This window comes from Falco biarmicus, chromosome 2 (assembly GCF_023638135.1).
Source record: "Falco biarmicus isolate bFalBia1 chromosome 2, bFalBia1.pri, whole genome shotgun sequence".
Taxonomy (NCBI): Eukaryota; Metazoa; Chordata; class Aves; order Falconiformes; family Falconidae; genus Falco; species Falco biarmicus.
The window spans coordinates 118,930,910-118,946,169 of NC_079289.1; the positions used below are offsets into that span (position 1 = coordinate 118,930,910).

The window sequence follows — 15,260 nt, forward strand, 5'->3', positions numbered from 1 at the left end:
ACTTAAAATATCCAGTACTTCATCTCTGTGCATTCCATGTGTTGTGTGAAGCTCAAATGTATGTAAAAATAATACTAAAAAAAAAACACTCAGAAAATACTTTTAATAGTATTACCATACAAAAAGAGTGAAGGGAAGTTCTAGAAGCATTTCTTACAGTAGTAGTATCTAAAAGGACATAGAGCTGGCAAGTTTGCAAGCAGAAAAAGAAACTTGTTTCCTACTTTAGGGACAGGAAAATGAGAACTGGAGCTATGTGGGGGCTGCTGCAAATACGCCAAAAAAAATCTTATCTAATGGGTCAAAATGGTGCAGAGACGGTAGCTTCTCCGTAGGTGGGATGGCTTGCATATATCACCAGCTGTTCAAAACTGCTGTTATAGTAGTATTGCCTTAAGAAAAAACATCTCAAAACAAGTAGCAGTCTCACTTGGCATTTATTTTAATAAACACTTCAGAGTTGTTGTGTGGTATATGGTAAATTTCCTTTAGCAAGTCAGTGGGCTAACATAGTAAGTCTGTTCTGGATACTGTCCTTTAAGAACAACTTTCCTGGGCCTTTTGTGATAATCTGTGTGTTGAGAAGGCTATGGCATATGAATAAGGATTTTTAGCCACGTGTATTTTGTGCTGTAATTATTTGGACGTATTACTTCAGGTTTCCTATGAGGGGACTGCTAATTCTCCAGCAAAGATTAGACCAAGGGGAATCATTTTAGAGTGTGATGTTACTCTTTCGCAGTGCTGGACTGATAGTCTGAACTGAAAAGCTAGTGGACAGGTAGGATTCACAGAACTGAGCTTTTTAGGCACATGTTACCTGGCTAGGTAAATACAAATTTAGGGTAGCAGTAATTGGAAACTCCTTTCACAGATGAAGGAGCCGTTCCCCGATATGAGGATATCTGATATAATGGATGTCTACGAGCAGAAGCTGTCAACATTAGCAGTGAGTACAGCCTAACATGTATGGGTACGTTGCTGTCTGTGCATTCAGAAAGCATTCATGACAAATGTTCTTCTTGCGTGCAGTCTAAAGAAACAAGGCTGCAAGACCTTTTGGAAGCCAAGGCAGCAGCTCTGGCTCAGGCTGATAGGCTGATGGCTCAGTACCGATGTCAGAGAGCCCAGGCTGAGACCGAGGTAAGGAGCTTCCTTCTGGGACCCGGGTGGGACTAAGAGTTGTGTGGGTAGCTTTACCTATGATTGCATGCGTTGGAACTCTATGCTGCTTAGCTGTAAGCTACACTTGCAAGTTAGGACAGTCTTAATTTTCACCATAAACATCCTGGCTTCTTCTGGATTGTTTGGAACAGTTTTCTTCTAATGTCTGTTTCCCTTGTGGGAGGTTTACAAAAGTAACCTCCTGTAGTGATAATTGTTAGTCAGCCATAAGTGTTAATTTAATGGTAGTAATCTTGAAAATAAAGCCACTATTCTATATAGAATTTGCTGGTATAGGAAAACTGTTGCCTGTTTGTACCTTTTAATAACTTGTCAAAGATGAAATTTCAAACAAAGGTTGCTTCTGTGCAGTATATATTTGAGGTATGCATTGAAAACTCAGAATCATTTCTATTCTTTAAATGTTACAATGAAGATTGGGCTGCAGATTACTAAATCCATACCTAAAATGTATCATCTTTTACTTTCTTCTTTCCTCTCCCCTTACACTGTCTATAAAGGGAGCTTAAAGGAATTTAGTGAACAAATTAATTTGTGGTTAATATTAGGTGAGAGAAATCCTTTTCTTAGTGTAGCTGATGGTATTTTAGCGTTAGATCTATGGCCTGAAGTATGCCTATTACAAAGTGACTTGTGAAACAGAATTGCTTGTAACTGTGGGGGTTATCTTTCCACTCAAAAGGCAAGAACTCTTGCTGCAATGTTGAAGGATGCAGAACGAAAAAATGAAGAACTTAATGATTTGCTGAAAGCTCAGCAGGTAGAATCTGAAAGAGCACAGACTGATATTGAGCAGCTCTTTCAACACAACAGGAAATTACAAACAGTTGCTGAAGAACATGAAATACTGAAAAAATCCTCTGTTGATCTTCTTCAGAGGTAAGGCACGTAAGATCTTGAAGCAAATACTTTGTATTCAAAGAGCAGTGAAGCCCTTTTTACTGGGCTAAGAACGTTAGAAGGGCAGCATTACATGCTACTTCATGTTTTTAAGTGAAAAATTTGTTATTGTTTTCTTTCTTCTGTATGCTTGTCAATGAGGTTAACTTAAGTCATTCAAGAAGTCAATGTGTTAAATGAAACAACAACTGAAGTTGAAGGTCCAGTTCAGGAAATAGCATGAACTTGGTATAAAAGGGAGCATTGTTCTCTAAGAAAAATTAACAATGCTCAGTTTCTATTAGTATTATACCGTATTCTTGGCGTCTTTCTTTCATCTTACATGCTGTCTTGACATGCTATAAACAATCTGGAGCAGCAGCCATGAGCTGTATGTCTGCATGAGGTAGGAGCTTGCATCTTTGATCACTTCTGTAGCAAATTTGACTGAAATTAGGTAAAAGTGAGGTAGGAAGGATGGAGGCACTTGCGTGTCCTAAATTATTTATAAGCATTATTTCTTTATGATCTTAAGCTCAAAAAGGACATGTGAGACACAAAAAGTATGTAAAATTAGAAACTATTTTTTATGTTTATGAAAATAGAATGTGCTTTGGAAGAATAAGAGCTTGAAAGAGCTTTGGCTTTTCAGCTCATATGAGCTGTCCCCATCACTAGGTGTCAGCAAGGCAAAGAAGCTGATTAAATTGAGAGCAAGTTCCTTGCTTAAATAATGGGTAGCAGGTATTATATGAGACAATTTTGGAGGCATATTGCTGCCTGTAAGGGCGTCACTGAGGGAGGAAATATGTATAAAACTTTTTTCCATGATGGGGTTTCTTGAGTCAGTATCTAGTATGGTCGCTATGGAAGTGCCTCCTTTTTTTGCTTGAATTGTATGTAGCCATGTGCTCGGTGAACACTTATTTGACTAGTTCATGTGAAATAAACCAGCCTCTGTCTAGTATCTAATAGTTGTAAATTCTCCAAAATAGGAACAAATAGCTTATAACGTGTTATAAACCTTATAATGTGTTTATAAAGCAAAAACTTGCTTTCTAAACAATCTGCACGCTTTAAATATGCTGTTCCATAAAAACAATCAGATAACTGACACCAGGGGAGAGAATTTTCTTTTAGTAGGAACACATTTGCTCAGAGTGTGATATCTGCTTCATAAACTTGTATTAAATGCACATTGCATCGTTTTTAGTATCACGAGACAACTGGAGGTCCTAGACTGACTCAAAGGGTCCTTTAAAAGATGACTGAAAATAGCTAATTTATAATAGTTTGTATATATCAAATTTCTAAAGGCATCTGTATGTTTTGTCAGTTCTTAAGAGTTTTCTAATGGAGGAAGGTTGTTTCCTGATAATTAATAATCAAGAGTATGTAAGGGATCCACTGAAGGTTGATTTGTTGGTTTTTGTTTGTGGTTTTTTTTTCTATCTCCAAGTATGTTCATTTAACAAACAAACAAACAAAAAAACACCCAAAAAACCCCAACACCCAAACAACAACCAGAAAATCCTGATCTGACCCCCCCTCCCCCTGCAAACACCTTGCTTTTAGCTTGAGTGGGATGATTGCAGACATGATGTAAAGTATTTTTATTTGACAAACTATTAAAGTAAAAGCTTTTCAAAAGTACTTATAGCCTTCAACCACAACCCTGTAATTAATTTGTAGGTATGAAACAACTGAAAGACAATATAAAGATCTACAGATTACATGCAATTCACTAAATAAGCAAATGGAGGCAGTGAAGAAACTAAATGAATCACTTAAGCAACAGAATGACAGGTAAGTTCAGTTCAGTCTCGTTAAAGCAAATTAAAGATAAACAGTAATACTAAATGGCATTTTAGTCTCAATTTTTCAACTGTGCTTTAAGTAACATCTAAGAAATGGAGTTACTGGAAGCAAAATAAGCTTCATTGCTTTGTATGTGTATGTTAGATGAAAATCCATAGTAGTGACTTTGGTGGTTTATTTTGTTTACTGCTGTTATTGGTTGGGAGCAGGGAGGAATATCTACAGACTTCGGTGACAATAGGAATTAAAGAGCAATGAAGACAACGCAATTCTTGGGGAGGTTTTGTGGGGGGAGGTGTTTTTTGGTTGTTGTTGAGTTCTTAAATGCTGTTACCACCCAAGGATTTCCACGTATTCCCTTTTAGCCTGCGAGGTTCCTCTGTAATGTTATAGATCAGGGAAAAAAAAAAAAAACCACCCAACCCTGCTAAACTGATACATTTTAAAAATATATTGGAAATAGTGATGGTTGGTATTCTGTCTGTGGTATAAAATATCATTCCTCGACCATGAAACTAGCATTACTTATGTCTTCTTGAGGACTACCTATAATTTTTTTCCTTTTTGACCTTTCACCAATATAACCTGGGGAATAGGGTTCCTCTTTGAGAGGTTTTATTTAATACTTAATTTTGCAGAAGATAACTTTTAAAATATGCTTACAGGCAGACCTTGTATTCAGTTTAGAAATAAAACTTGGTTTTACTTGCAAAGTTTAGTTCATCCTTCCAGGCTGTTGCCTTGTCAGTAATCAGAGCAGTCCCAATCACTGCCTTGAATTCTGATTCAAATGGAAAAAAATTCATACAGATACATCAGTTTGGTTTGGAATAAATTTGGACACTTATTTTTGCTGATGCAATATGCGGCTCAGTGTAATTGGGAGATATTCTGATAAAAGCTGCCCCTCTCTAAAGGTGGGTCGGGGGAGCAGTTATTACGTAGATATTCTTGAACTGCCACAAATAAGATGAAGGCCATGGAAATATATTCCCTCCCATCTTGCTAGAGGCTGCAGCTTAGAAACTGATAGGTAGGAAGTGGATAAACAAGTAAATGAGCAACAGCAGATGCCATTTAGGCAAGGCAAAATTAGGCTAACTAGTAACAGAAAAAGTAGATTAGCTTCACAGAGTATAAAGAACTGGGATTATAGTTATAATGCTGGTAGATGACAGTACCTCTGTATTTAATGATTGTGGAAGCAAAATAATTATCCTAACTAGCAAAAGCTGAAGCAGACATATATGGGATACGGCAGTATCGTATGAAACGTATACCGAGTGTTTGCAACAATCTGGAAGATGTTCAGAACGGTCTTGGAAAATCTTTATGCATAAATGGGCTTGCATGGATAATACCTGAAGCATTTTACTAGCGGTATTGTTGATTTAGGAGCATACCAATAGCTAAAGCCCCAGCATCCTTAGTCACTAGTGGCGGTGAATTTTGAGTTGGGTTGAATGGCACTGTCAGTCCTGTCAGGGTATTTTGAATGCTTTGTGGCTGTAATCAAAAGCGACAGTTTCTGGTGTTTAAGCTCCAGGAATCAACCTTTTCAGTAGTTTCTACGGTGGCTCTATGACCAGAGAAGGAAAATGACTTTTTTAGGGGAGGAAATGGAAATAAAGTCTGTCTGTGCTCATACCTTGCAAATTCATAGGTTTGATCATTTGAAGCTCTGACATAACTGGAAATTACACAGAAATCATTCCAGCTTCTTAGGACAGAGAAATGGCAGCATATCTCACTTTGATCATTAAAATGTATTTCTTTGCAACTTTAGGACTGCTGCACAATTGGTAGAAACTGAACATCACAGAAAAGAATTAGAGCAACAGCTACAGGAGAGAGATGGCAAAATAGCAAGTAAGTCACTTACCTAAAGGTCACTGAGCCTTGAGAACTAGCTAGATTAACCAGGTGTTATTAGGGGCTCTAGATAAGCAGCTGTATCTTACCAGTAACTTGTAAACCTTAAAAGTTAGCCAGGGGTACATAATTTAAACAGTTGAATGTAACAAATACAGATTTCTAATTTTTTTTGGAAAGCACACATAAATTTGATTTCCCAGACTATATGGACCTCACTAAATCTCTGCACATCATCATATGTCCCTTCAGGATCTTTATACAGCATGTCTATTAGAACCATTTTCTGTAGGAACTGCAAATTCCAAGAGCTTAATTTAACTTTTCTGCAAATGACTGGAAGCAACCGCTAAAGCCTAGCAGTAGGTGGCACTACTCAGTAATTCAATTATTAGCAGCCAGCTGAGTCTAAAAAAGAAAAAAACCCACCAAAAAATAAACAAACAAAAAAACCCCACCCAAAACAAAACATAAAACCAACAAAAACCCCTCAAACTTGTTTCCCAGGCAGTGCAGTATCTCTTTTAAGTTTGGCAACTCATCTTTTAATGTGTTTGTTTTCTTAAGCCTTGCAACAGAAAATAAAAGTTCTGGAAGAAAAACTGAAAGCTCAGCAGAAAGAAAAAACGGATATGGAAGAAACTATAGATATGCTTAGAAAGGAATTAAGTAAAACAGAGCAAGCAAGGAAAGAACTGAGTATCAAGGTAAGGAATTATTTGCGCCTGCATTCTAGAGACTGGAATTTTAGGTATCTGTTTAACTGATGAAGTTGGTAAATCAATAGTTCAGTAGTAAATTAGGTAAAGAATCTAGAGTAGTCTGTGTAGTGGACAAGAACAAATTCAACTTTAATTGCATGTCTTTTGAGTAGCTGAACTTGAATTTAAGAGAGAAGTAGTCAAGGTCAGGTTCTAATGAGGCTGTATGAAGCATGGTGTGTGAGTACATAACGTCTGAAAGGAGAAAAAAACCAACAAAAAATAAGTGTGTAGTACAATATTAAATAAGTAGCACATTCCTCTTCAGTAGTTTTGACTACTGTAAAATACAGATTGGCTTACTTTCTCCCCTTATGTCCTGAATTAAGGTACATATGCTACATATGTACACACCAAAATGCATCTGAATTTGGTCTTTGAAATTCTAATAAAATGTCTATTTTTATATCTAAGAAAAATAGTCTTTTTTCAAGAGAGAGACCAGTTTGGCTATACCACATTAACAGGGTAGTATTTTAAAAAGCCAAAACTAAATCCCTGAAACTTTAGTGCAGCCTGTATGTTCTTGCCTGTAGGTAAGGCTCCCTGTAAACTCTCAAGGCAGAGCTTCATCTTTCATGCAAACTGATCAGCAAATAGCTAAGTGTGCAGTCTGGCAAATGTATTTACCATATTTCCATTTCCCTGGGAGCAAAGTCTAATCTCTCCAGGGAAGATTATCCATATATAGCAAATATTTCCCTTGTTCCCAGTAAATACTTACTGTGGGGGGCTTGAAATGAAATGTGGATGGTTGAACTCTGAACACTTCTGCTTAAATAGGGCTATGATAACACGGGGGTTGGTGCTTTCCCATAGTATCTTAACATTTTGAAATGTGGCAGTAGCTGTAATCATTCATGTGTACCACCTGTATAACTGAGTGATTTTTTTGAAACAAACTTGTAATTTTAAAACTTCTTTTTAATCACTTGCTTAAATTCACCGCCAGGCCACTCAGCATTCATTCTATTGTGTAGTTTTCAGTTGATAATGGAGGAAATCATAACATTTTGTTTGTTTCTACAGGCATCTTCTCTGGAAGTTCAAAAATCCCAGTTGGAGGGACGCTTGGAAGAAAAAGAAGCACTTGTGAAACTACAGAAGGAAGAACTGAACAGACACTCCAATATGATTGCAATGATTCACAGTCTAAGTGGTGGCAAGTTAAGTGCAGAGGCAGTGAACCTCAGTTTATAGGGCTCTGTTAGGACTTCTAGTAGTTTATACATATGTATGAATATATGTAAAGAATTTTAAACCTGAAGGTAGCATACTGTCTTGATTTGAAAAAAAAAACAACAAACAACTAAAATTAAAGTAGCCTAACTGTGAGCTGAGAAGGAAAAAGTAGTTAATTGTGGAAGCTTTGATCCAAAAGAACTGAGCTACTGTATAGCAAATAGGTCTTCTGGTGGTCGTGGTAAGAACTATTACCATCTGTATTGGGAGCTGAACACAACTTTTGCTAGTGACTAACCTTCCTAAATATATACAGGGAAACGTAAAGCAAAATAGGAGTCACTGTCAACGTTTTTTGTCTGTATGTTCTTCTATTGGTGGTCTGACAAGCAGCATGCTTTATAGGCTAAGCACTTTTATAACTTAATCTTGTTAATTTTGTCTCTTCTGATTAACATCATTTGTGCAGTGGTGCTTCCTGATGTCTGAGATGCAAACATAAAAATAAAATGGATATCAATTAGAACATGCTACATTGAAAGCTGTGTTTATCAGCATATTTGTGCAAGTGCTTCAAAGAGGAGTTTCTCGTTATGAGAAGACATGAATTTGAGCAAGTAGAATATGTTTAAATGACTTCTCAGCAAGTAGCAACAATTAGGGAAAGCATGCTAAAATGAAATACGTGAGTGTATAAATATTTCTTAAATACTAGATAATACTTTCCTAATCCTACACTTCTTTTCATTCTTTAAAAAGATCTGCACTTTTTTGATACTCCTATCTGGTATGTGCTGGCTATTGTCAGCACTGTCGTTTTCTCCTGCACACCGACAGGATTTCATGTATTGTTCATAGTATAACTATTCAGGTCATTTTGTGTTTTAAAAAATATACTTTCATACGAAATACTAGTACTGGAATTTGATGCACGCTTTTGAAGGGGCAGAACACTTTTCTGTTCTTACACGTGACATGAATAACATGTCTTTTAGCAGTTGGTAGAACTATTTCATTAGTATCTGTATTTTGGTAGAACTACCAGCATTTTGGATAATCTAATGTGTATCTTTTGCTGTAGCATTTTTGCCTTTATTTGTATCTTAAATTGTAATGGCTAGATTTTAAAATACTTGAGATTCTTTATTTTTCAGTTGTGTAATAGATGTGTCTTAATGAGTCTGTTCAACTCATGTCTAAGTACAGCCTCGTACATTCTGTTGCGATTATACAACATCAGATGAATTGTATCTATTATAACTTGTTACTGAAATATAGCTTTTATAACTTAACCACAGGTAAGGTTTATAGATATTGTTCTGGTCTCTGAAGACCAGGGGAATAAAAAATAAAATAAAAATAGCTGCTTTATTTTCTGTGGTTTATGTATTCTGTTAAGAGAGGTAAATTACAGGGATGACTGCCAACTTTGTGCACAACGCATGCAGTTTGGAGGCCTTACTGCATTAAATGCAGTTATAGCTTAGGAAGGTCATACCCAAATATCAGAATTGCTGAGTTGAGGGGGTTTGTTAGTTTTGCAGAAACAGTTGGGAAGGGAAGCTTCCTTAACCATAAATTTTTAATTTGGTCTAACGGGTTAAGAAATTAAAGTGTCTAAGTAAATTTGCAGACATGGGTTCATTTCTGTTTAAGTCTTGGTCACGGGGAAAGGGTAAGTAAATGTTTGGTTTGCTCCTTTTCTGCCAGAAGCTGCTCATGTAAAGAAATTCCAGTAGGAAATGCCAAGTGTAATACTAATTTAACTGATAAATGCTGGTCTGACTTTTGTTTTAGAATGGTGGAATAGGAGGGCAAGAATGTCAAGCTGCTCACCCAAGCAAGGTTATGCAGCAGTAAGATTCATGTCACCAGAAAATGGTAAACAAATCTTTGGAGTTTACATGATAGAAATCTAGAGTAATAAGTATGGCGTATAAATATTGAATTTTTTTTTATTTTTTTTTTTAGTTTTATTTGGGGTTCCCCCCGGTCTGTGGTTAAAGATGCTGCTCAGTATGCTGCTCTAAGCCAAGTGTTGCTGAACTCTGTCCAGTTGCATAACAAACAAATGCGTGGACACATCAAGCTGCTTTGACAGCATTTCTGTGTTCTTTCCTGGCAGCGCTCTTCCAATTGGTAATGAATAGTGGCTAACAGAACTAGCAAATACACTGATGTCCGTTTAAAACTTTGTTCAAAACGTAGCGCTTTTCACTGTAGGAAAACCTGTAGATTTTTATACTTAATTCATGCGGAGAAATAGCTACAGTCTGGGGTTTTGCTTTTAGGCATCCTGATATTATCGGTGTTCATAATAGCTCTGTAATAAGGTTCCCTGTGCAGTTTTTATAGTTGTTGCATGCTGTATCCAATATGCTGTTGGACTTTTTTCTTTCCCCACAGGCTTCCTCATTTAGTGCAGAGAGTAGCTGGCACCAGTACAACAGCTCTTCCAGAGAGTCAATTTTTAATTATCTGTGTTATGTCAGGTTGTCAATTGCCTGTTTTGCAAGTGCAGAGACTCTTGAGCTGTCTTAGTTCCGAGCAACCTCGCGTCTCCTTACTGGGCATTCTGGTACTTCTGTCTGAAAGTAGATGGCTCTTCTTCTGCATCATCTGGAGGAAGCTTTCCATTCAGCATGTGGCTTTATATAGCTTTGTACGTTATTTCAGTCGTGCTGTAAAAACAGTGGTTTTCTGTAGCATGTGTTTTCTGTGCTTTCTAGTTCATTTTGGTGTATTCTTGGGGGATAATGACACAGTAAACAGTTTGGAGTTGATGCTCTTCAGTTCATCATCCGTTGTATGTTGTCTTCATCTTACCACCCCCCTTCTTTTTGGTCTCGCTCCTGCATTCTTTGATCTTTTTCTCCTTCTCTGCTAGTGGTTTATTTTAGGCTTTCACTTTCCCCTACTTCTCCATCTCTCCACTTATCTTTCACCACTGATTCTAAGTGACGGTGCCTGTCACTTGTTTCTCCCCAGTGAAGCCTCGGTCCTGTATTGAAATTATGAAGTTTTTCTTGTGTGCTTTTGGGTCTGGGAGTGGATTCTCTCCCACCCCTGGGATACAACAGGCTGTGGAATTGGAACGCTTGACTTCTGAATTGTGCAGTTGATCATCCTCACCTGCACAGAAGATGTAACATGAAGCTTTTCCTGAAACAGTTCCCGTAGTGTCATTGTCCTCCCCCTATGCTTCCCCCTTATAATCAAGGCAGAGCGTTTTTGTCTTATTAGTCTGCTCAAAATATCTGTGCTGTGTGTGTGTGCTAGCACGGGCAACTTAATGTAAGCAAAAAAACCCTTTCCTCCCAGGCTTGTGAAAGTTGGGCTGGAATTTTCTTAACTTCAGGATGAAGTTAATATCCTGCGCAAACGGTGGGACTGCAGAGCTGTACGAACGGAAAGCATGGCCTTGCTGTAGGAAGTGATCCTAAATGTAAGTGCTGGTAAGTAAGCCCTGTGTAACACCAGCGATATAATGGTCAGCTGATACGGTCTTTGGGAGGTATTTCAGGAATTATTTCGTACTGATTGTGAGTAGTAGGATTTATTTAGTGGTGATGGTAAAATTCAGGGTAAAGAAGTCTGAAAACCACTTACACTACAGCTTCAGCAGTGGCGAAAGTGTTAACTGCTGGTTAGGATTTATGGCTTGTTTATGCTGACAATTTTCTTGATTCATAGGTATGTGTCTAGTTCTCTAAGAGTTGTCTAGCAGTGCACTCTTCTGGAATAAGTGCAGGTCAAAAAAGGGATAAACTCAGCTGAAACTGTGATACTCAGCTTTATAGGTTTGCTGTAAGTGTTCTTGTGAAGATGTAAGAAGAGGTTCTCTGCTCCCTTTTCTTAGAGTTTATTGTTGGCAGCCAAAGATCAAGTATTTTTAGGCAAGTACTTACTCACAAAAAACACTTTCAACCTTGCAAAGTTGGCTTTTATACATAAAAACTCCTCCATGCATTCCCATCTGGTTACTTTTGAAATCTTCGGATTTGTTCGCTGTCTGGAACAGGCTTCCTTTCCAACTCCTTCTCACCAGCTTCCCTTCTGCAGCGTGATCAGACTGGGAACAGCCTGCAGCCTGCTAGCTTTATATCCCCAGTGACACGTTCATCTCCCTCTACCCTAGTCCGATCTACATTGGCTTCTTTTCTAGCAGTACATGGAAGTGAGGTATAACTAGTTAGGCTGAATTATGCCGCACTGAAAACTGTGTAGCTGTTGATGTAAATATCCTGGTAGTCCCGGACCGTGCCTGGCAAGCAGGGCAAGATGCTTCCCCGCTGCTGGAACAGCAGTCTGGGTGGTTCTGCTCACTGCTGGGAAAATTAGGATGTCCCTTTTGGAACAGAAATAACAAGGTAGCATGATCCTCATGTTTATGTCCAGCCTCTCTGAGAACCTCAGGCTGGCAGGTGCAAACAGTTGCAGGATGTCAAACCCTTGCCAAGGAACGAGCTTGTGCCCCTTCTGTCCTGGTCCTGTTTGACCGGGAGTTAACTGGTGGTCCTGGGTGAGGAGCTGTGGTCAGCTGGAACATCTGGGTCTTACCTGTAAAGGGGAATTAGTAAGAGCAGCCAGCGCGTTTGGTGCTTGGCAGTAGTGTCTTGTGTACGGGATTGGAAGCTCTCCCTGCCTCCCCTTGCGCCTGCCTGGCTTTCTGACCGAACTGTAAAAGCAAGTTGGAGCCTGGAAGGTGGGGGTTGTTCTGGGTTGTGTTTGCTTTGGTTGGTTGAGGTTTTGGGGTTTTTATGACCATCAGCTTTTGTCTGAAAATGGGAGCTGGGGAGTCACGGGAGCCCTTATGCGCTATGTTGCTGCCATCGATGTGTTTACAGCCTGTCTTCCTGACCTGTTGTTGGGTTCTGTGTTGGAAACATTGTAGCCACTTTGCTCATAACTATTCATTTATTTTTATATTTTTTTTTACTAAGGGTGTCTTTGGAAATACACAAGTCTACTGGTATATTTCTGTTAAAACTTCTGTGGCATTTGCCCCACTATAATTTCAGGAGAATGTGTAAGAGCATCACTGCGCGCTGCATTCTTCCCTCTGCCCGTATCTTCCCTTCTAAATGGGAGGTTTGTGGAGAAACCACTAAAAAGGCAAAACAAAACTAGTAACAACACTATTGGGGCAGCAGTTTTCTCCTTTAGCCTTACATATTGTCAGCGTTGACTGGGGAAGCAAATGGGACAGACAGTGTTGGGGTAAGGCACCGGGCTGGGAGGGAAGGAATGGGGTCTGCCTACCACGGAGGTGTAGCCTTGCCGTGCCGCTGTGACCTCCTTGCCATGCCAGCTGTGCCGGCTGTGACCGCTGTGACCTCCTTGCTGTGCCACTGTGACCTAACCTGGGAAACGGGACTGCAGGGACAAAACTGGCCACGGTCTAGGCAAGCAAGCAATTGGGAAGCAATTAATGGCAATTGGGAAGTGTTCAACCTCGTTGTAGCGAACACACGTAGCGTTACGCTTGTGAAGCTGAATCCAAAGCTGTTAGGCTAACAGCTGAGCCTTTGTACAACCTGAGGAAAGACTTTATGTAGCATATGGGGGCAGGCGTGAAGGTAGAAAGCACCTTGAAGCATATTTGGGAATGATCTGAAGTATCTCTTGAGCCAGTACGCAATCCCAGGCCTGAAGACAGCGTACTGTGTGCTGCGTGTGACGGAAGCCGCTGGGGCCCTTAAGGAAACCAGCAACGAACCCAAGGGCAGCGTTACTCGGCAGCGGGCACTGAGGCTCTCGTGGCTTACATGGGCTTCGGAAGCACTGCTTGCTTGCAGGGCTTTAAAGTGTCTTTCCCCTCTAAAGCTCTGGATCAAAACTCTTCAGTGCTTGAGAAATGCGGTGAAGGTGCTTACGTATTTCTCCTTGCAGCGTGGGAACCTAGGGGGAGAGCCGCTGCCCTTGCGTTGGGGTTTTTCTGTGAGTTACGCCCAGCACTGGTCGTGCTTTGGGAATAAAGAATGGGGGCAGAGTGCAGGGAAAGGAGACTGTGTCACAAGATCCTAAAGGCATTGATAGGCGTGGAAAAGTCCCAGATTTCCTTGGCTCAGCTACCGTAGTATAATAATCGACTGCAATTTTCTTTAGATGTGGTTGGCTCGTGATACAGAGTCGGTTCCAAGTCCAGCCTGTGGGTTGTCAGTTAATACGCGCTGATTAAATTCTGTGGGATCCTGTTCCTTTGGGCCAAAGTACATCTTTGAAAAGGTTATCTCTGCGTGGAGAACAAACAGAGATAACGAGAAGATCCCCCTCCTGCTGCTGGGATCTCCCACACAGCAGGATGGGTAGCCCTTGGTTTACCCATACATAGCTAAGCCTTTACGTGAGAGAGCAAATGATGTATTAGTTACATTTTTCTTCAGAGTAACTGAGCTAACGATATGTTTTAGGATTTTGCACTGTATTAAGTTATTAAAAACTAATTTTGTAAGTAAGCAGCTGTTGTTTTGGCTCAGTGGTACTTCAGAACGACCTGTCTGGCTGTATTATTTGCTTATATTGATACTCCAGTGTTGCATTTCAGTTGTGTTTTACAGTACAGCCAGAATGTCCTGTAACCTTTGAAGGAAATACAAGGCTATTGTAATTTAAAAATCCAGAGGCTTCTGATAAGCCCCGGGGAAGAAATCCAGTGCTGCTCAGTTGCAATATATTTTGTTTAATCTTGGTTGGAGGGTAGGGGCCACAGTCAGAAGCCATTTCTGCTTGCTTGTGTGTTGTATCAAGTGCCTTAATTGTTTCTCTTTTTATCTTTTAAGGATAAAGCTTAGAAAAATGTCTTTGGTTTATTTTTATCGTGTATTGAGCAATTGGAAGTGAATCTGGTTTTAAAAGAAGCCTTTTAATTTTCTTATATTCAGGATGAGATGAATCAATACAACTTTATTGTGGCTTTCTAAGGCAGCAGGAAATCTTGGAGAGCTATTGTGTTCTTTTGGTGTCGGTTTAACGGTTTGCTTCACGGTTTTGTGCTGTTGCCTTGCTTGTGTTCTGCAAAGACTAAGGCAATGCCTTTATGCCTTGCTTGTGTTCTGCAAGAGCAGAAGTCATTTTTGTCGGGCGTGTGGGGGGCTGTTAGTGTGCTGGGGAGCAGCATCCTCTCTGCACGTGAGGCTGTTGTCACTCCTTCACCTGTTTAAGGTCCGTGGCTGAAGTGCTGTGTATTTTGAGGCGTGGTGTGCTCAGGGCATGCGATCTTTGGGCTGGCTTGATGCGTGCGACCCTCCAAGGTGACTGCGCTCCCCTGGCGAGGTTTGCAGGCTCCCGGACTCCATGCGGTGCCAGAGGCTGCTCCTGCCTCTCCTGGCGTGAGCAGAACACAGCTGCAGCTTCAACTGCTCCATCACACGCTGCTGCTGAGACTGTGCTCGAACACTTGTGTATGTGTGAAGAGCCTTTGCCTGTGTGTAATTGAACAGGTAGAGATAAAATATCTAACGTATAGCCTTTCCCATTCATTCCTGTATGGTACTCGCCGTTACGGAACCTACATAATGATTACCTTCATGTTGCTGACAGAGAATCCAGATGCCAAAAATT

At 39.8% G+C, this 15,260-nt stretch overlaps 2 protein-coding genes across 3 annotated transcripts in view; both read left to right on the forward strand.

The window, feature by feature from the left end:
* The window catches only part of CIP2A (cellular inhibitor of PP2A), a 28,199-nt gene extending 19,131 nt beyond the window's left edge, over nt 1-9,068 (forward strand). For both annotated transcript variants that reach the window (XM_056327466.1, XM_056327467.1), the window contains 7 exons: nt 875-949; nt 1,033-1,143; nt 1,868-2,064; nt 3,757-3,870; nt 5,669-5,751; nt 6,322-6,461; nt 7,545-9,068. In XM_056327466.1, the coding sequence (XP_056183441.1) occupies nt 875-949; nt 1,033-1,143; nt 1,868-2,064; nt 3,757-3,870; nt 5,669-5,751; nt 6,322-6,461; nt 7,545-7,715 (891 nt within the window). In that variant the 3' untranslated portion in view covers nt 7,716-9,068. The remainder of the gene's footprint in view (nt 1-874; nt 950-1,032; nt 1,144-1,867; nt 2,065-3,756; nt 3,871-5,668; nt 5,752-6,321; nt 6,462-7,544) is intronic.
* MYH15 (myosin heavy chain 15) overlaps nt 8,867-15,260 on the forward strand; it is a 69,844-nt gene continuing 63,450 nt past the window's right edge. The window contains exons 1-3 of the mRNA XM_056327465.1: nt 8,867-8,995; nt 9,495-9,578; nt 9,669-9,836. The gene's annotated coding sequence lies outside the window, so the exon portion shown is untranslated. The remainder of the gene's footprint in view (nt 8,996-9,494; nt 9,579-9,668; nt 9,837-15,260) is intronic.